The sequence below is a fragment of the Chiloscyllium plagiosum genome, chromosome 15 (assembly GCF_004010195.1).
Source record: "Chiloscyllium plagiosum isolate BGI_BamShark_2017 chromosome 15, ASM401019v2, whole genome shotgun sequence".
Taxonomy (NCBI): Eukaryota; Metazoa; Chordata; class Chondrichthyes; order Orectolobiformes; family Hemiscylliidae; genus Chiloscyllium; species Chiloscyllium plagiosum.
In genome coordinates, this window is record NC_057724.1 from 29,560,655 (window position 1) to 29,582,792 (window position 22,138).

At 40.3% G+C, this 22,138-nt stretch overlaps 1 protein-coding gene across 1 annotated transcript in view; it reads right to left on the minus strand.

The window, feature by feature from the left end:
- Positions 1-6,938: 6,938 nt before the first annotated feature.
- Positions 6,939-22,138, minus strand: part of tmlhe (trimethyllysine hydroxylase, epsilon) — a 29,305-nt gene continuing 14,105 nt past the window's right edge. The window contains exons 4-8 of the mRNA XM_043704589.1: positions 21,657-21,933; positions 16,237-16,356; positions 15,468-15,704; positions 13,142-13,280; positions 6,939-7,371 (exon numbers count right to left, since the gene is read on the minus strand). Coding sequence (XP_043560524.1) covers positions 7,240-7,371; positions 13,142-13,280; positions 15,468-15,704; positions 16,237-16,356; positions 21,657-21,933 — 905 coding nt within the window. The 3' untranslated portion in view covers positions 6,939-7,239. The remainder of the gene's footprint in view (positions 7,372-13,141; positions 13,281-15,467; positions 15,705-16,236; positions 16,357-21,656; positions 21,934-22,138) is intronic.

Here is a 22,138-nt window from a genome sequence, read left to right on the forward strand (position 1 = left end):
TTCGTATCACCCTTGGACACATTGAGCAAATTGGGCCGGTTTGATCTTCCGGTCAAGGGCATGCTTCATTAACATAACTATTTCCCAGGATGGGACCCAGTTTAGGATGTCACAGGCCACTTATCCCCATGATATCAATCAGCTATGAAGACCGGATGCTTCATTTTCAAAAGAAGGAAAGGTCTATAACAAGTGGGTGGTTTAAATTAAGGCTAGGGACAATCAGGAGATGTTAGGATATACAGGAACAAAATCCCAATCCTCAAAAATGGTCGGTATGCCAGACATTGGCTTGGGATTCTGAATAGAGTTCTTTATTTTACAGTATTGTTGCTTTAACCTTGTTTATATATTCCTCAACCTTAGTAGCCTTACACATTTCTCACGTCCCTTTTTTTTTTGAATATACCCATTCACAATCACCTCCCCAGCTTTTGGGAGTTCCATATCTACTACCCAAAGAAAAAAAAACTTGTAACGTCCAAATAATGGCTGAATCCAAAGACACAAACATTATCCATAAGATATTAATTTGGTTACATGATTTATCACAACCTGATGTTGAATTAAAACTTCAACCGTCATGGTGGGAGGGGATTCTCTCAATAAAGCTACGCTGGCACATCATAATCAGCAACGAAACACAGCAGTCTTAAAATTAAGTGAAAATGAACGAGTCTGAAAGAAAAAAGGTTAGAATGTGGTCTTCCTCCATATTAAACAGATTTGAAATTGAATAAGGTTGGCTTTCATGTAAGGATAAAAGAGATTAGTTGGAAACGGACAGTCAGACAGTCATGGCCTGTAAAAAGAATAGGAATTAATATTTCATCTCAGTGACTGAAGGATCTTTATCCTTAAAAGAAATCATGTTATTTTTCCAAAGTGCAAATCAAATCCAAAACAGTCCTGGATCTCAAGCTCCAGGCAACAAAACACAACATTTAATCACCAATAAGCAAATGTGCATTCAAACCAAATCTGAAAGGGTTAAACTTTCTGCAAGCTGCAGGCTGTCTCACAGGCACACACCCACCCACCATATCTCAGTCTTTTTAGCTTGGGAAGTTAGTCTCATAAGCCCTGGCTGTGGCACATTGTTGATTAACTTAACCAAGCGTGCAATAATTGTACTGCTGGTCAGCTTTCTTAATTTAACACAAGGACAGTGGCCACCCTCCATATTTCATAAACAAAGAACAAACACCAAAAATGAACAGAAAAAAAAACAAAAAGCAGCAAAGCAAGATACACCAAGCCAAACAGATACGACAGGTACAATGAACAAGGTTAATGAATAGCCAACCAAGGAATGTTTGACTAGAGAAAAGAGATTATTTTGTGAAAAACTGGTGATTTGTCCTCTGCCTCTTGCTTGTGGTGGAGGATGACTGTTATCAGGAGGTTTACCCCAAGTGTCATGGAAGTTCTGAGTGTAATTCTCATGAAAACGTCCTTGGTTCCCCTGTGTGGCCTCTCTAGGGCAATTAGAGGTCCAAAAGGAGGGGACTGCCGCAAGTAAGGCAGTTCGAGTCAGGCAGTCACGAGCCCAGTGATATAGGCTGTTGCACTTAAAACAGGCTGGACGGATGCCTAGAGCGAGTCCCTCTGCCATACTCATGACCGTGGCCTCGAACGGGTGCAGAGCCACTACTATGATGCATGGGTAGTTGTTGAGGTGCCTCGCCTTGGATACAAGTTCTGATTTTACACAGATTGGTGATCTGTCTTCACTCTGCTGTTTCCACAAGGCCTTAATACAATGATGGAGTTGGTTAGAGGTGGTTTCAACCCAGTCGAGATTGTTTGTTTTGACTGCTGTGACTACAAAGAGGGCGCAGGCAGCTTAACAGCACAGAATTATACTGAGCATAATAGCATTTAAATTCCAAGCCCGATCGCTGGAATAGGACTCATAACATTCTCTAAAACGTTCTTCAGCAGTCTCCTTTTTGGGGCGAAGTTCAAAGATGCGAGTAAAGTCAATAGGTTTTGCTAGTATGGCTGATGTAGCAGCAAGGATATCATCTTGTCATTGCTGATCTTGGGCTACAGCATTAGAGGGCAGTAAAATTATTGTGACCAATATGTTCAGTAAAACGGCCATATTCAGAGCGGGTCAGGACTTGTTAAAGAAAGGCGCAAAGATTCTGGGCATTGCCATCATAAACTTTAATTGTGGCGTTTTAAAAAAAAACTGCTGAGTAGTCTTGTGGCAGTTCGGTGCATTACTGAGGATGGACATAATTTCATGTGGTTTCCAGGGACAGTAAATACGGATAGTGGCATTTTGACTAGAAGCGCCAGCCTGTGTGTTCAGTAGTTCTCTCATAGGGAACATACAATGTGGGTGCTTCGTCTTCCACAACCTCAGAAGAGGAATTTAAAAGGGTTTCTAATTGCTGCACGAGTTACTTCTTAGAGGATCGGTGCTGTTTCAATTTTCACTGACTGTAAGTGTTGTAAGCAACAGCATCAGTGAACTGGGGAGGGAGTGAGGGAACAGGAGTGGCTACAATAGTAGGGTCGGTCTTAGATCGAGCTATCAGTCTCTGTTTGCTTACCAGCCACTAGTGACTTCTCCTTTTGTTTCTGTTGGCGTTTTGCTCGAGCACATTCATTTTTTGAGGACCTCAATAGATTCCATGGCACCATCAGCAGTTAATTCAATTCCCAATTTAGTGGCATTATCCTGCCATGTGCACAAAATTGATTCTTTGAGTTTCATCACAATATTGTCTCCATAGTCTAATTAGTTCCTTGATCTTGGAATTCATGTTCCTTTGCCAAATCATTTGTTGGGCTGATTTGATCAACTGAATACTTTTAGGGCCACCTACTGCTGATCACCCAATGCTATATTTAAGGTGCCAGAAAGTTTCCAAACGGCTTCAGATTTTTCCAGAAACTTCTCTCACATTTTTACTAACGGTGAAGACGGATCTTCTGTCTTATCTATGTGATTACCCATCTTTAAACACACTTCCTTTTATAGTTCCGACTCAAAAATCTTTATTATCCAACAGTCATTCGACACACAATTTACCGACTTCCACAGATCCTCCTTGGCTTTGTTTTTGGATCCATTCCTCAAGTCTGTCCTTAGATGTCACTCTCCCCCTTTTTTGTGTATATAATCTCTCGCTGTCCTTTTTTGTGGAGTTCTCAACTCCGTAAAGGTCCTCGACCCCTCTCTCTTCCCCCCACCCCCCTTCCAAGACCCCTTTTCGGGCTGGACTAGGACAATAGACAGCAAGGGGTCAGTTCAGCCACTACTTGAATGAGAGGAAAACCAAACAGATATAAAAATACTCACGTCTGGCTGGCCGAATTCCTCAACACTTAATATTGAAAGACTCAAGGCTCTTAACACCACTGTCCCATGATCCGTCCATGCCGAACCAAAAGTCACGGCACCATATGAAGATGTAGATCCCAGACGGGACACCTCAGTTGAGATCAGTCAAAAGAATCAACGGAATGCAGTCTGTATAAAGCAGGGTTATCAGTTTAATAAGGCAGCCCGGCACAGATTTGTCCAGCAACACAGGAGTTTAAAGCTTCTGTGTTCCGTGGTGAAATTGCATAATTACATTTGAAAATTAAATATCACTTAAAGGGTTTTTAAGAGACAGCACAGCCTTAATTACAAGACCAATGAACGGTAATAAGGTAGCAGATTGACAGCAGGCTAATTCAATGATATTTCCTGGGAAATGGTTCTTGTTTTACATAGACCTTCATCTCAAGACAGCAGTTCAAGGTTAGTGTGTGGTCAATTAGTGACTTGTGATTCATTTAATGAAAACTCCATTGTCTACTTTATTTTCTAATTCAGTAACTCAGCAAAGCAGTAAATCAGGTTCACAATGTCAAATCACAACTTGAAGCCATTTTGTTGTGTTATTTTAAATTGAAAAGCCATTTTGTTGTTAATAAAAACCTACATATATTTGCTGCTTCTGACAACAGCCTAAATTAAAATTTTAAGTCCTCAAAGGCTTTCTGAAAATTAAGATACCACATTCTCAGTATACAGTTACAATTTTTAATAAGTTATAATAGTTTTTGAGAAATCTTTTCAATTTCGTAATTCTATGGCCACGCTACCCAACCTTATGTTAGAACATTGCTAATAATGGATCCTAGCATCTTTGCTATTATGGTAAAAAACTAATTGACCTATTCAATTCTACTCCAGTATTTGAATAGAAGGATTGTATTTATGACCTAGATTTAATATTTTTGCAATTTCCTTACTTCACATTAAAAACTTTGTCTCAAAAGACAAAAGAAGTTTCTGCATTGCCAGAAATGCATGGGTTGGGCTTTAGGAGGATATTAGTTTATAACATTCTAATATCTAGAACTGACCAGCAATAAAGCATGGAACATGAATATTACTCAAAAGTCATTTGACACCAGGTTATAGTCCAACAGGTTATTTGAAATCAAAAGCTTTCAGAGCACCGCTCCTGCATTAAAAATAAAATCTGGAATTTGGATTCTACTGATCACCATGAAATCGTTGTCAATAGTCAGAAAAAAAAAATCCATCTGGCTCACTGATGTCTTTCAGGGAAGGAAATTTGCCACCCTCACCTAGTTTGGCTGACATGCAACTTCAGACCCACAGCAATGTGGTTGAATCTCAATTGCCTTCTGATAGGACATAGCAACTCATTCAGTTGTACCCATTGCTACAAGGTCTCAAAGAAATGAAACCATTCGAATTACCAGGCAACAACCTAGGCACCAGAAAAGACAATGGCAGAGACAGCCTTGTCAATCCTGCAGAGTCCTACTCACTAACATCTGGAGGCTAGTGCCAAAGTTGGGAGAGCTGTCTTACAGTCTAGTCAAGCAGCAGCCTCACGTAGTCATACTCAGATTCATACCATACATCGTCCCAGATACCGCCATCACCATCCCTGGATATATCCTGTCTCACCGCAGGAGAGATCCAAAAGAGTTGGTGGCGCAGTGGTATACAGTCATGAGGGAGTTGCTTTGAGAGTCCTCAACATTGACTTCTGACCCCATGAAGTCTTGTGGTTCCCTCCATCATAAGGTCAGAAATGGGGATGTTCACTGATGATTGCACAATGTTCAGCACCATTTGCAACTCCTCAGACACTGAAGCAATCCATGTCCAAATGCAACAAGATCTGGATAATTTCCAGGCTTGGACTGACAAATGGCAAGTAAAATTTGTGCCACACAATTGCCAGACCATGACCATCACCAACAAGAGACAATCTAACCATCACCCCTTGACATTCAATGGTGTTACCATCACTGAATTCCCATACTATCAACATCTTGGGAGTTATCATTGATCAGTAACTCTATTGGACTCACCATATAAATGCAGTGGCTTCAAGAACAGGTCAGAAGCTAGGAAATACTGCAGCAAGTGACTCACCTCCTGACTCACAAGGCCTGCCCACCATCTACAAGGCACAAGTCAGGACTGTGATGGAATACTCCCCACTTGCCTGGATGAATCCAGCCCCAACAACACTCCAGACGGTTAACACCATCCAGGACAAAGCAGCCCAAGCATCCACTCTCTCCATCACCAACCTCAGAAGCAGCAGTGTGTACTATCTACAAGATACACTGCAGAAATTCACCAAAAATCCTCAGACAGCACCTTTCAAACCCACTTCCATCTAGAAGCACGAGGGCAGCAAATAAATAGGAACACCACCACCTTCAAGTTCCCCTCCAAACCACTCACATCCTGATTTGGAAATGTATCACCATTCCTTCACTGTCACTGGGTCAAAATCCTGGAATTCCTTCCCTAATGGTATTGAGAGTCAAACTACAATTGGTTCACTGCAGGGGTTCAAGAAGGCAGCTCACCACCACCTCCCCAAGGGCAAATAGGGATGAGCAATAAATGCAGCCAACCACACCCATATCCCACAAAATGAATAAACAGAATAAATAAAAAAGATGAAGACATCACCTGACGAAGGATTAGCACTCCGAAAGCTTGTGATTTCAAATAAACCTGTCGGACCATAACCTGGTGTCATGTGACTTCTGACTCTGTCCACCCCAGTTCAACACCAGCATCGCTACATCATGAATATTATTGTGCTTCAACTAGGCTTTGTATAAAATCTTATCCATAACAGTGTAGTTGTTAACAGTCATATAAAATGATCAAGGAAAGAAAAGCCCAGTTATATGGAACACAACTGAAATAGATGTCTTTCCTTTTGTGTGTGTAATGTAGACAATTGCAATGTGCAAGTTGAGACACCACATGGCAAACAGCAGCCAATTTTAACTTAAAACATTATAAACTACGAGTGCTGTTAAACTTAGCAAGGTTTGAGAAGAATTGTAGCTCAGGTTGAGGTTTTGGATGTAGGTTTGCTCGCTGAGTTCAAAGGTTCATTTCCAGACATTTCGTACCTTACTAGGTAACATCTTCCATGGACCTCATGCGAAGCAATGCTGAAAATTCCTGCTTTCTATTTATATGTTTGGGTTTCTTTGGGTTGGAGATGTCATTTCCTGTGGTGATGTTATTTCCTGTGAAGTCACTTCCGGTTCCTTTTCTCAGGAGGTGGTAGATGGTATCTAACTCGAGGTGTTAGAGTTAGACCCCATCTACCACCCCCTGAGAAAAGGAACAGGAAGTGACTTCACCACAGGAAATATCACCACCAACCCAAAGAAACCCAAACATATAAATAGAAAGCAGGAATTTTCAGTATTGCTGTGCATGAGGTCCACTGAAGATGTTACCGAGTAAGGTAATGAAACGTCTGGAAATGAACCTTTCATAGCTCAGCGAGCAAACCTATATCCAAAATGCTGTTAAACTAAACAATATTTAATGTAGGCAACATATTGCTGGTCTTGTTGTTCAAGCTCACCACACTTGTCCTTCCCGAATGATTCCATATCACAATTTCTTTGGCAACTGTATACAGTAAATTTTACTTTACATGATTGGAATAAATTTCATAAATCCATGAGGAGGAGGGTTCGTCAAAAAGGGCAATAGTTGAAATATAACAATAATAAAAGCTTTAAAACTAACTTCATGGTTCAGCAGGGCAAACAAAATAGAATTTGTGAAACCGTCTCACTCAATAAACATTTAGTTCATCTTGATCTTTAACATGCTTCACCAGCAAGATCAAAAAGTGGATCTAAAATTTAGTTAAGTGCCAGAACTCTGAAGTATACAGCAAAGTTCAGCAGGTTTGTTTTTCAAATCTCGATCCCAAGGAATCTTGCAGTGTTCAGCACGTCATCTCTCATCAGGTAACATCCACATAGCCGACGGAATCCGGTAAACGCATCACGGCCATGAAGGACTCTCCAATTATCAACAAATAAAACCTATAGTAGATACAAACATTCATTTAAAATGTTACAATTTCAGTACACATGGACCAATTTTGACTTCCCAGTGAGAAACACCTACTACAAAACAATCTTAAATAGCATTGTTTGTCACATCACAAAAATGTATTTTAAAGGTAGATGCAGAGAAGCATTCAAAATCCCAAAACGACTTTGATATATAGCTCATTGGTACCCTACATATAAAAGTTGACTGCATTTTGTCCCTCTTTGCCTCATGCAAGTTACAGTGAAAATGGACAAAGTAACACCTGATGGAAGAGCACAGCAATTCAGGCAGCATCCGACGAGCAGCAAAATCGACATTTTGGGCAAAAGCCCTTCATCAGGAATAAAGGCAGAGTACTGTTGCTCCCGATGCGGTCTCCTCTACATTGGGGAGACTGGGCGCCTCCTAGCAGAGCGCTTTAGGGAACATCTCCGAGACACCCGCACCAATCAACCAAACCCGCCCCGCGGCCCAACATTTCAACTCCCCCTCCCACTCTGCCGAGGACATGGAGGTCCTGGGCCTCCTTCACCGCCGCTCCCTCACCACCAGACGCCTGGAGGAAGAACGCCTCATCTTCCGCCTCAGAACACTTCAACCCCAGGGAATCAATGTGGACTTCAACAGCTTCCTCATTTCCCCTTCCCCCACCTCATCCTAGTTTCAAACTTCCAGCTCCGCACTGTCCCCTTGACCTGTCTGGACTTGTCCGACCTGCCTAGCTCCTTTTCCACCTATCCACTCCACCCTCTCCTCCCTGACCTATCACCTTCATCTCCTCCCCCACTCACCTATTGTACTCTATGCTACTTTCTCCCCACCCCCACCCTCCTCTAGCTTATCTCTCCATGCTTCAGGCTCTCTGCCTTTATTCCTGATGAAGGGCTTTTGCCCAAAACGTCGATTTTGCTGCTCGTCGGATGCTGCCTGAATTGCTGTGCTCTTCCAGCACCACTGATCCAAAATCTGGTTTCCAGCATCTGCAGTCATTGTTTTTACCAAAGTAACACCTGAGACTCACCTGCTATTAGGAATAGGAGAAAGCAAGGACTGCAGATGCTGGAGATCAGAGTCGAGAGCGTGGTGCTGGGAAAGGTTAGGCAGCATCGGAGGAGTAGGAGAATTTAAAAGCCCTTCATCAGGAATGGGGATACCAGATATCACATCCAGTAGGCAGTGACTTTAAAATAATAAGTGGCTGTTCAAATGCAAAACAGCACAGCATATTGAGAAGATTTGAAGCTCAGGTTGAGGTTCTAGACATAGGTTTGCTCGCTGAGCTGGAAGGCTAGTTTTCAAACATTTCATCATACTAGGTAACATCATCAGTGAGCCTCTGGATGAAGCTCTGGTGGTATGGCCGGTTTCCTTGGGTTTGTGATGTCATTTCTAGTAGTGACGCCATTTCCTGTGGTGACATCATTTCCGGTTCTTTTTCTCAGGTGGTGGTAAATGGGATCCAAGTCAATGTGTTTGTTGGTAGAGTTGTGGTTGGAATGCCATTCTTCTAGAAAATCTCATGCATGTCTCGCTTTTGGCTTGTCCTAGGACGGATGTGTTTTCCCAGTTGAAGTGGTGTCCTTCCTCATCTGTATGTAAGCGTACTAGTGAGACTGGGTCATGTCTTTTTGTGGCTAGTTGGTGTTCATGTATCCCGGTGGCTAGTTTTCTGCCTGTTTGTCACAATTCTTGCAAGGTATTTTGTAAATGACATTAGTTTTGCTTATTGTACAATGACATGAGATAGCTTTGGTAATTAAGAGTTAAGGAGAATCCAAAGAGATTTTACAAAGACGTTAAGGACAGAAGGGTAACGAGGGAGAGAACATGGCCTCTCAAAAATCAGCAAGGCAGCCTTTGTGTGGAGCTGCAGGAGATGGGGAGATATTAAACGAGTATTTTGCATCAATGTTTACTGTGGAAAAGGACATTGAAGATATAGACTGTAGGGAAATAGATGGTGACATCTTGAAAAAATGTCCATATTACAGAGGAGGAAGTGCTGGATGTCTTGAAGCGCATAAATGTGGATAAATCCTCAGAACCTGATCAAGTGTATCCTAGAACTCTGTGGGAAGCTAGGGAAGTGATTGCTGGGTCTCTTACTGAGATATTTGTAACATTGATAGTCACAGATGAGGTGCGGGAAGGCCAGAGGTTGGATACGTGGTGCCACTATTTAAGAAGGATGGTAAGGACAAGCCAAGGAACTATAGTCCGGTGAGCCTAACGTCAGTGGTGGGCAAGTTGGTGGATTGAATCATGTATTTGGAAAGGCAAGGACTGATTAGGGATAGTCAACATGGCTTTGTGCGTGGGAAATTATGTCTCACAAACTTGATTGAGTTTTTTGAAGAAGTAACAAAGAGGATTGATGAGGACAGAGATCTTTATGGACTTCAGTAAGGCGTTCGACAAGGTTCCCCATGGGAGACTGGTGAGCAAGGTTAGATCTTATGGAATACATGGAGAACTTGCCATTTGGATACAGAACTGGCTCGAAGGTAGAAGACCTTCAGATGGTGGCCTGTGACCAGTAGAGTGCCACAAGGATTGGTGCTAGGTCCACTACTTTGCGTCATTTATATAAATGATTTGAATGTGAACATGAGATATAGTTAGTAAGTTTGCAGATGACACCAAAATTGGAGATGCAGTGGACAGTGAAGGGAGGTTATCTCAGAGTACAACGGGATCGTGATCAGTTGAGCCAATGGGCTAAGGAGTGGCAGATGGAGTTTAATTTAGATAAATGAGAGGTGCTGCATTTTGGGAAAGCAAATCTTAGCAGGACTTATACACTTAATGGTAAGGTCCTAGGGGGTGTTGCTGAACAAAGAGACCTTGGAGTGCAGGTTCATAGCTCCTTGAAAGTACAGTCGGAGGTAGATAGGATAGAGTGAAGAAGGCGTTTGGTATGCTTTCCTTTACTGGTCAGAGTACTGAGTACAGGAGTTGGGAGGTCATGTTGCAGCTGTTCAGGACATTGGCTACTTTTGGAATATTGAGTGCAATTCTGGTCTCCTTCCTACCGGAAGGATGTTGTGAAACCTGAAAGGATTCAGAAAAGATTTAGAGGGATGTTGCCAGGTTTGGAGGATGTGAGCTATAGGAAGAGGTTGAATAGGTTAGGGCTGTTTTCCCTGGAGCGTCAGAGGCTGAGGGTTGACCTTATAGAAGGATATAAAATCATGAGTGGCATGGTGAATAGACAAAGTATTTTCCCTGACATGGGGGAGTCCAGAACGAGACGGCATATGTTTAAGGTGAGAGGAGAAAGATATAAAGAGACCTAAGGGGCAACATTTTAACGCAGATGGTGGTGTGTGTGTGTGTGTGTGTGTGTGTGTGGAATGGGCTGCCATTGCAACATTTAAAAGGCATCTGGATGGGTGTATAAATAGGAAGGGTTTGGAGGGATATGGACCGAATGCTGGCAGGTGGTACGAGATTGGGTTGGGATATCTGGTCAGCATGGATGAGTTGGACAGAGAGGTACATCTGTACATCTCTATGACTGGGACAACACATCCATCCCAGAATAAGCCAGAGACATGGATGAGAATTCCTAGAACCATGGCATTCCGATCGGAACTCTATCAACAAACATATGGACTTGGCTCCCATTTACCACCCCCTGAGAAAAAGAACAGGAAATGGCATCACTAACCCAAGGAAACCTAAATACATAAACAGAAAGTGGGCCATACCACCAATGCTTCACCCGGGCTGACTGATAATGTTACCTAGTATGGTGACGAAATGTCTGAAAATGAGCCTTCCAGCTCAGTGAGCAAACCTACATCCATGTAAAGCAGCTCAAGCAGCTCTACATAATTTCGTAAATAATTGCAAAAGGGGTTCTCAACATTAACCACTAAAACTGGAGTAAATTGACTTTATTTTCTCGTAAAAATGCTTTTAATGTAATTTGTGAAAGCACAGCCCTTAACGTAGGCAAAAGGGAAATGGGGAAGAAACATTAGTGAAAAACTAAAGAGCAGCAGGTATAATAGTTTTCTTGCTACAAAACCTATAACACCACTGCTGAGCCAGAGCATTTACAGAGAAGTGAACTTCGAACTTAAAACTTCACAACTGAACAAGTTGGAATCAGTGTTCATCATAGATTAGGCATAAAATGTAATACACAATATACTAGAAATGAATGAGTTGGTGTTGAAATGAGGTATGTCCAGGAGAATTTTCATTATCAGAAATAATCTCAGACACACAAGTTTCACATCTCTACACATGAATAATCCTGATCTAAATTATGCAGAGTTAGTCAAAGTTTAGAGTCAATAGGGTAGTAATGCTATTCTCAATAAGTGGATTGAACATTGTTACAAAGCTAGTCCCTTTTTTCTAAAACCTGTTCCTTGGCCCTGTCCTTGACTCTTTCAAAGGGGCAATAAACCAGGCCAGGCTCCCATAAGTTTGGTTTGGTACAGAGATGAAAAGGATTTTGAGAGGCCTTTAGTTAATATGTAAACAGATGAGACTTCAGGCCAAAGTGGTCATGTTTTAGAAGTGACCTGTATAATGAAAGGGGAGTGGTCAGCTCTAGCTGGGCTGAGCAGCTTTAGTTCAGTCTTGAACTGGTTGGAAGTCCAACAGGGAGCTGTGTGGCAACTCACTCTCTCTCTCTCTTTCTGCCCTTCAACCTGTAAGCATATGTTCCTTTTATACTGGTCTTTAAAGGGAGTTTGCTTATTGGTACTGTAGTGTATATTCAGAACAGCATAATTAAGTTTAGGTGGATAGGTTGAGTTCTTTAGGGGTGCTTTATTCTGTTCTTTATGTTTCATTGTGTCGTTTTGTAAATACATTTTTGTCTGTTTTAAAATCTAGTAGTAAACCTTGCTAACTTACTCCGGGTAATTTTCACTGCACACTTACCGAAAGAAATTGCCAAGTTATGGTCCGGGGCTGCCTGCTTAAGAATGTTTTGAGTGATCTAGCCTAGTCCATAAAAACATGCTTATACAAGTGAAATGTAAATAATTGTTCTGATATGTAAGTACATGGGGCAAGGGGGCTGGGTGTGTGGAATAATTTATAATTTAAATGATTACATCTACTACTGAAAGCGGTCACGTTTTGTGATCACTTAAACCATGATGAATCTAGTTGTCTGCCAATTCAACAAGCTACTGTGTTCTCATGCCAACACTTTGGTCTCAGGTTTGTTGATCTGTCCTGAAGAAATATTAACCCTGTCTTCTCCCTACAGATGCTGTGAATTTCTTCAGCAATTTTTGATTGTTTGTTACGGATCCAAGATCCAGGCACTTGCTCAACGAATACTTGGCAAGTTGGGCCATTACTATAATTCCAGGTGTAAATGGATCTTGCATTGAAATTAACTCATCCAGTTGTCTTGGAAAGCACTATTTCTTAAAATTAATAAATAAGTATACATTTGTCTTGTAAAAGGAAGCAATTCTACCGATGCAAGCAAGTGAACACACTAGTTTAATTGACATACACACCTGTAAGCCATTTACATCCTAGATGTGAAACTACAACATTTAAGGGCACTTGTGGCATGTGGTTGTGTCCCTGTCTCTGAACCAAGAGGTTTGGGTTAAGTACCACCTGCTCAGATGCTCTAGAGCATGTTGTTTATAAAATCTCTATAAACAGTCAGCAGTGTTAAAAAGGCTTTTATCCCCCATAGATAATGGTTAAAAGCAGAGCAGGGATTGATAATCATCTTTAGCACCCAAACTGCATGATGATTCACTTCCTTACCTTTCCAGGTTTGAGTTTCACCCAGATTTCATTCTCTGGTTTTCTAAGTTCTGTCGTAAGGGCTCGGTGTGCAACATACCATTGATGAACAACATCATGAGGTACTGTGCTTATAACAGTTCGGTCATAATTGTTATACCTGTGGACAAAGCAGTTGTCAGAAAGATGTTGCTAATGGGAGACTTGAAACAAAGGAATTCTTGCGAGAAGAGAAATGTGATTTGATAGCATTTCACATTACAAATAGAGGTGGGACACAGGAGGTAGAAACAGACTATTCCCAGTGGTTAAGGAATCTAACAGGGAACAAAAGTAATCAAAGTGTTGCAATAAAAGCAGATCCATGATTAAATTCAAGAGATCTGGAGCTGTTCAAAGGTACCTTACTGGAAGTTAATAATTTTCAGTCTGCAGTAAAAGCTAAAGTCATATGGGAGCAAGCTAAACAACTTTCTGCTTGTGAAGAATAACCTATGCAATGTAACACGTATGCCTAACCTTGTCCAAGTTTGTTTCACCCTATGATCTGTATGTCCTTGTTTACCATGATCTGCCTGCACTGCTCGCAAACAAAAAAAACTTTTCACTATACTTAGGCACCTATTACAATAAATCAAAAATTAACCAACCAGTAATTGAGAGATAAAGGTATTTTGCTCACAGCACTTGTGCTTCTTTTACTCACTGCATTAAATTTGAGCTAGTTCTTGATTCATTCAAGTGAAGACTACATTTGATATGTGGGAGGCTTTCGAAGATAGGTTAAAGATAATGCAGGATAGGCATGTCCTGTTGAAAGCAAAGGATAGGAAAGGCAAGATTTGTGAACCGTAGATGACAGGAGAAATTGTATGACTAGCTAGGAGGAAAAGAGAAGTGTACATAAGGTCCAGGCAGCTAAGAACAGAATGGGCCCTGGTGGAATATTGGAACAGTGGGACCAGTCTTAAATGAGGAATCAAGAGGGTTAAAAGGGATCATGAAATACCTTTCGCGAGCAAAATTAGCAGAATCCCAAAGCCTTTTATTCTTATATAAGAAGCAAGTGGGTAAATAGACAAAGGATTAGTCCATAAAGAATAATGAAGGAAGGCTGTGTATCGAACCTGAGAGAACGGGTAAGATTCTGAATGATTACTTTGCATCAGTATTCACTGAGGAGAGAGACATGATGAATCATAGAGTCATAGAGATTTACAGCATGGAAGCAGACCCTTCGGTCCAACTCGTCCATGCAGACCAGATATCCCAAACCAATATAGTCCCACCTGCCAGCACCTGGCCCATTTCCCTCCAAACCCTTCCTATTCATATACCCATTCAGATGCCTCTTAAATGTTGCAATTATACTAGCCTCCACCACTTCCTCTGGCAGCTCATTCCATACACACACCACCCTCTGAGTGAAAAAGTAGCCCCTTAAGTCTCTTCCTATATCTTTCTGCTCTCACCCTAAACCTATGCCCTCTAGTTCTGGACTCCCCCAACCCAGGAAAAAGACTTTGTCATTTATCCTATGCATGCCCCTCATGATTTTATAAACATCTATAAGGTCACCCCTCAGCCTCTGACGCTCCAGGGAAAACAGACCCAGCCTATTCAGCCTCTCCCTATAGCTCTCAACTTTAGTAACTTATGCATATATACACCAAGCTCCAACTGCTTGTGCACCCTTTTATCAGTCTACCATTCTCCATGTCTAGTCTACTAAAACGTATGACCACACACTTGTCTGCATTGAACTTTACCTTCCACCTCTCCATTCATTTCACTAACCTGCCTATGTTGTTTTGAAATTCTACATTACCTTCCTTACAGTTTAGTGCTTTCAAGTTTTGTTTCATCTGCAAACTTTTAAACTGCACCCAGCGTACTAAGGTCAGATCATTAACATCCATCAGAAAAAGCAAGGATCCCAACACTGATGCCTCGGAAATTCCACTACAAATCTTCCACCCAACCCAACTAAGATTAAACAAATCCTGTCATCCCCAACAAGAAATATCCATTACGCATTACTGTTTCTTGTCCTTTAGCCAATTTAGGTCCCTGATGCTACTGGCTCTTTTTATTTCATAGAATAAAAGAAGGCAATTCATCTTAAAGATATTCTAAAAACTCTGTCTCAACCATTTCTTAGCATCATTTACAGTAATCATTGAAGACCTTTTGTATTTATTCAATGCAGCATCAGTGCAAATTTTATTTAGAGAGAGGGGTAAAAGATGCTCAGGAAAATTAAACACTTTCTCTTCCTGGACTGTTACTGCCATCTATTGAAGGGACTCTGGATAGTGATGCAAGATATTATGTTGGCTCTTCTCACCTCATTAGGTATAACTCATTATTCCATGGATAAACATTCAGAATTGGTCCAATTCCAATCATGTGATTGTGGCATCCTCCTACATTCTCGATGTATTCATGTTTTATTGGTACTTTAGTAAGTACTTCAAAGTTATGTGGATTTTCTTGTCGTACATTTTCGGCAGCATGAAACCCATCCAGCAACAGAGTTCTTCCACCAGTTCCGTCGTGCCTCAAACAATGGAACAATTGAACTCTATTGAAAAGGATACACAAATAGGCAGAAGTCAGCTGCATGGAAGACATGAACTACAAGTTAATTTAGAACCCCAATGGGTCCCATTAACAAAAAAGACCAAACAACAAAAGTTTCGTTTCTTGCTCATCATGCAAACATAGATTTCCCATCCCACAATATTCTAATTTCCAAATTGAATGTGGTATTTCCAAGGTGGGCTTCAAATTCACAGACACCAACTGATTTTCAGCACCTTATGCAAAGGCCATTATTCAATAAATTTATTGAAGGTACATTCCAGAATTAGTGCTTTAAATTTCATATCAACAGAATGACTCAAGGCCCTCTTAAAAAAAAGAGTTGTATGTGACAGAATATTTCAGAAGATGTACTTCAGATTTTTTTTCTGCCCTTTTTAAAAAGGAAAGGTAGACGTGTAGGTAAACTGGTAAACCTTAACATTGGGGTGAACAGAAACACAACAAGAAATGAAATGAGAAGCAGAAAAAAAAATGCCTTGTAAGTCTACACTGATAAGAAATACACGTACCCACAAGGTTCTTGAAAATAAGTAGTATCTATATGGCGATCAAGAGCCACTTTTGTGTAAGCAGTGTCACCACGGGAGAAATCTGAAGTAAAATCCCACATTCGGCCAAAAATAGACTCCCTTCAGAAACAAAAAGAAAAGGAAAATAATTAATAACCATGTCAAAATACTTTAGGGTTTTAAAACATATCTATCTGAAGTTATCACAAGTCGCTTGCTTTTTGAAAGTAAGAATTCTAACAGCATAACCAAGCAACTTCTTTACAAATCAAATTTCCAGCTAGAAAATTTGACTGTCAATCTTTCCCTGTAGAAAATCAGAGCAGCTGGTAGCATAATTCAAGGGTAACTACTGAACTGACTAAATGTTTAACAATCACCAAGATTCAGTTGCTGTTTCAAATCAATACCTTAATTTAATTGAGATAATTCTGGAGTTATGATCTTGAAGTCCAACTTTAATTTAGAAATGAATTGTCACAGGTTGATTTTAGCATCAGTTTTAATATTCAGACATACCATAACTTAATGCAGGAAGAACTGCTGACACAAAGAGCTGATAACCATCAACAATTTAAGCAAACTGGCTCGCAGTACTCAACCACTCCCAACCTTGCCATGTAACTTACAGAAACCAGTGAAATAACTATGTTCCTGAATGCAGGGAATAACCCAACCAGAATATACAAGAGTACAGCATCATCACATACACATTGTTGCATACTCAAGTAGCTAAACAAAAGGTTCAGAAACAGACTGGGAGAAAGTGAGGACTGGAGATCAGAGTCAAAAGTGTGGTGCTGGAAAAGCACAGCCAGTCAGGCAGCATCCGAGGAGTATGATGCTGCCTGACCAGCTGTGTTTTTCCAGCGCCACACTTCTGACTATGCAACAGACTGGTTCCAGTAAGATGGCAGTGGAGTCAGGCTTCTGAGCCCAGACTTGTCCATTCTTCTTTTTGGTTTTTATTCTTTTTATTCCTCCCTCGTTTTTTTTTAAATTTTACTTATCTCTTATTGAAGAGCTAGACAGTTCATGGCAATAGCATCAGCAGTGACAAGTAGGCCCAGTGCACACTTGTGGTGGTGGCAGAGTGGGTTTGGGTGCATCGAAGAAGCAATCCTAGTGTCGACTCATGGATGCTGCTGTGGAAGCAGGTTTGGGTTCCTAATGGTGTCTGCGTCTAGCACAGATGCATGGAGGCAACAGTCGAGATACGTTTGGACCCAGTGGCATTGGGTGTTGGGCCCAAAGCAGATTTATCGTGGTGACGGAGTCACGTTTGGGCTGGTATGGGTACCTGGTGTCAGTGGCATCTGCATTGGTGATGTCCATTGAGGACTCAGTGATGAGGGTCTTGATAGAGGTGAGATGATGCCAAAGAATAGCCACTTTCATTCTAGTGCTGGCGGCACAGTGAAGGGGACTCGTGCATGGTCACCAGGCCCATGGTGGAGCACTTAAAAAGATGTGCTGGAAATTGAACACTTTATTTCTTTATTCTTTTGGCTTTTATGTTCTAATGTTTTGGTTTATTTTTCTGTGTTTTAAGATGTCACCAGAATGGCAACACTATGCAGCATTTTTTACTGTATTTTTGGAAGAAAATACATATGACAATAAATCAAATCAAGTCACTGCACATTTTATGGGGGGGGATGTTCATGATTAAAGTTAGAACTTCTAATGCACGTAATCTAAATGCATTATCATATTAAAATTGTCCACAGCTTGTATTATGTGGAAATGTAAATAATTTATACAAAGTATTTATACTGTACTTACTTGTATATTCATAGGCATTCCAATTAGCATGAAGTTTAAATCAATTTGGTATATTCACATTTCACTTTAATATGGGATTCTCTAAAGGTCCAGATGTATCAACTGAATAACAATGTTCTCTGAGGAAACACTACTGCATAGCAATGCAGAAAATACATTGTGCATAATCCAATAAGATCAATCTGGTTTGAATTTTAAAGATTGAGCTTTTAAAAGACTATTCATCTCTAACCACTCCAGAGTTAAAACATCAAGACAATATTTAGCCTTCTCGCAATTAAGTTGTAGATGGTAACCTTTCAGTTACTCTTCTCAGATTTCTACGTTCTGACTGCATGTTTTGGTCTACATTCCAAACTGTCATTAATCCTACTCTTGTAAATTGAGAGGCATAGTCTTCCCAAACAAAACAGTGTAATGTGGCTACAGAGAAAGCAAATAGAGAATTCTAGTTGCATACTTTAGATCATTAATTATAAAATAAAGACAACTGTTAATTAAAACAATTAATTAAACAATTAAAAAGATAGACTCAGGAAAAAGACAATTAAAAATGTTGTCTAACACCTGAATAACTACTGAACTAACTCACCTACTGAATTAACTCACCAATTGAGTAATTGCCTCCTCATTATGCCTCATTCAGATTCGGGGCCACGATTTCCTTACTTTCCACCTGACCTAATACCCATCCCATAACCCCTGGACCCATATTTCTTATCCATCCTAAACAGTCCATCAACCATTAACACCCTACCTCTGCCCATCTAGTACCCTAACCTCATACTTAGCCTTTCACAGGAGATTTCAAAGTGGCTGCTTGTGTTGATAGACATAATCACAGAAAATAGCACTGACTGCCAAGAGCCTCTCACTGACTAATGTGTAATGAAGGACCTGTCAGGTTTAAAGTACAACCTCACACTTCTGCAAGAGCCCTGATCAAAATATCCAGTCAGAAATGTAGAATTTCATATTAAATGTACAAAAAAGGAGCATTGGAAAAATCCAGCCCATCATTTTATTATGATGCACAAACAAAAGCTGAGGCAGCATACATATACAAATCTTTGAAGGTGACAGGTCAAGCTGAAAAGGCTTTAACGTATATGGGATTTTGAGTTTTATTAGTAGAGATATACAGTTTCAATGCAATTGTTCACTGTTGTTTTTCAGGCAGGAGGAAGATATGTACCCCAGGGAGCAGTGTTGGAACCACTGTATTTTCTGGTGTATGTATAAATAACTGGCCAAGCACATCTAGATCAATTCCAAAGTCTGCAGATGATACAGGCTACAAAGTTCTGAAGGTATATGAGGTGAGCATAGAACTTCAAAACGTGTAATAAAATTGGTGGAGTACGTAGATGGGTGGCAACTGAAGTTTAATGCAAAGTGAGGGTGATACATTTTGGTACAAAGAACATTCAGTAACAGCATAAAATAAACTACAATTTCAAAAGGGTATGCAGGAGTAGAGAGACCTGGGTGGACATGTGCACAGGTTATTGAAGTGGCAGGACAGGCAGAGACACTGGTTCGTAAGAAATGCAGTATTCTAAGCTTCTTAAATAGTGGCACCAATTGCAAGAGTAGGGAGATTATGCTGAACTTAGAATACTAGTTAAATTGCAGTTAAAGTAGCATGAGGTTCCCAGAACTGTACACTTCAGGAAGGATGTGTAAGACAATGTGAAGGAGGCTCACGAGAATGGTACTATACAGGAAAAGCTTCACTTAAAAGATTGGAGAAGGTGGGGCTGTTTTCCTTGGAGAGGAGAAAGCAATGGCAGATCTGATGCAAGTTTTCAAAGTTCCAAAGGGTTTAGACAGAGTATTTAAGGAAAAACTGCTCCTGCATCCAAGACAATTGAGAACCAGAGGGCACAGATTTAAAATGTTTCACAAAAGAAGCAAATATGAGATAAGGAAAAGAAAAATCAGTGAGTAGTTATGGTCAGGAATGCACTGCTTGGCAATATGGTGGAAGCAAATACAATTGAGGCATTCAAGAAGGAATTAGATGATTATTTAAATAGAAACAATAACCATGATTATGAAAAAAAAAGGTACAAGGATACCAACTCACACCTGATGGGTCAAAGGGCCTCTTTTTGCACAGTTAAGAGTTTAGCGATTTCTTATTTTTGAATGTTGAATAATTGCAAGAAAGCTTGGTCAGCATTGTTAATCAGTTACATCTGGAGTTGCAAATGAAAGGGCAAGAATTATTGAGTCACTGGGAGTGGAAGAGGTATCCACTCTTAGGATTGTAATGACCACTCCGAATATCTCTTCAGGATACACAGTATCTGTAGGCATCCTGGAAGAAAGGTTGAAGTCTGGATTTAAAGCTTTCCGAAGAAGATAGCGAGACAGAATAGATCAGGAGCAAAGGGTGATTAGCATACACTGGTATTTCTGAGTTGAAGTCAGGAAGTAAGAATTCAGTAAGGCTCATGCTCAGGCTTGTATGTTCACACGTTTGGAGAACATTTGTAGCTCAGGTGGAAGTTCTGGATGTAGGTTTGCTTGCTGAGCTGGAAGGTTCGTTTTCAGATGTTTTGTCACCATACTAGGTAACATCAGTGAGCGTCTGGATGAAGCACTGGTGGCATGGCCGCTTTCTATTCGTGTGTTTAGGTTTCCTTGGGTTGCTGGTGTCATTTCCTTTTGTTTTTCTTAAGAGGTGGTATATGGGATTCAAGTCAATGTATTTGTTGATAGAGTTCCAGTTGAAATGCCATGCTTCTAGGACTTCTTGTGCGCGTCTCTGTTTGGCTTGTCTTAGGATGGATGTGTTGTCCCAGTCATAAGGCATTTGGGCTTCTTTATAAACAGAAGCATTCCAGAGAATATGTCGTTGGACTTTCTGTTTCTGGCCTTCAAAAGAATATTTTGCCAACCCAGTCTGCTCTGCATAGTTCCTCTGTGCTGCAGTGTGTAGTGGCTCTTTGAAATAATGTTCTAATGCAGTTTTGTTTGTGGGTGATGGGATGATTGCTTCTGTCATTCAGTATTTGGTCAATTGTACATTCACAATTGTGAAGTATTGAAGCAAAGTTGCAAGATCACTTCGTCCAGTGTTAGTGAAAAGGTACCAAGAAATCTCATACATCAGAGAAAAGGAGGAACATGGAGGAGATACAAAACAAATTCCTGAGAAGTGCAGCATTCCTTGGTTTGGTCACAGGAAAAGTGAAGGAACCCTCAAAATCCTGCAAGTTAGTATAAATTTCAGCTGGAAATACAAGTAGAAAAGGGAGTGTTCCATTGAGATTTTGGGTCATGAAGGAGAAATGTTCATAAAATAGAGTATTACAGCAGTGGTACTTCCTTAACTCCTGTCAAGTAATTATTTTTTGATTAAAATGTGAAATCTTGTGGTGTAATACTGTCGATACCCACAAGTTTGAAGTTCTTTTTAAAAGGTTACTGGTCTCTACTGAGATCTTAACAGCTAATACAATATGTGTAAAAATAGTAGACAACTTATTTTCCTCAGTATTCAGTATATTGAAATAAACTTACTATTGCTTTTCAACACAGTTCATAAAAAAAATTTGAACAGTTCAGAATTTAAACTTTAATACCATCTCCCAAAAAATCCATAATCACCCATAAGAAAATCTCACCTGATCAAACCAACACGTAAAGCTACAGCTTCTGTTGCCTCAACACTTACAGGAACTTCATCAATAAAAGCAATGCCATAAAGTAGGAAGGCTTCCAAAAATTTTTTGAGTTCTTCATCCGACTCCATCACAGAATTGTAAGTGACATAAGGCATTTGGGCTTCTTTATAAACAGAAGCATTCCAGAGAATACGTCGTTGGACTGTCTGTTTCTGGCCTTCAAAAGAATATTTTGCCAACCATGACAAGTCGTATTTGGTCATGTGATTATCTGGCCCTATTAAACGAGGAAGAAATTGAAATAGTTATTGCGAAGGAAAAACAATCATGTTAGATATGCTCAAAGAACCTGTGTTGCAAGCTAGTATCAAAAACAAATTACGATTAAAATTCATTCCCAGACAGCTTAAAGTTTTTTCTCAGTTCAAGTATTAATTGTACCAAGGGAAAAAGACCACACACTATATACACAAATAGAGAAA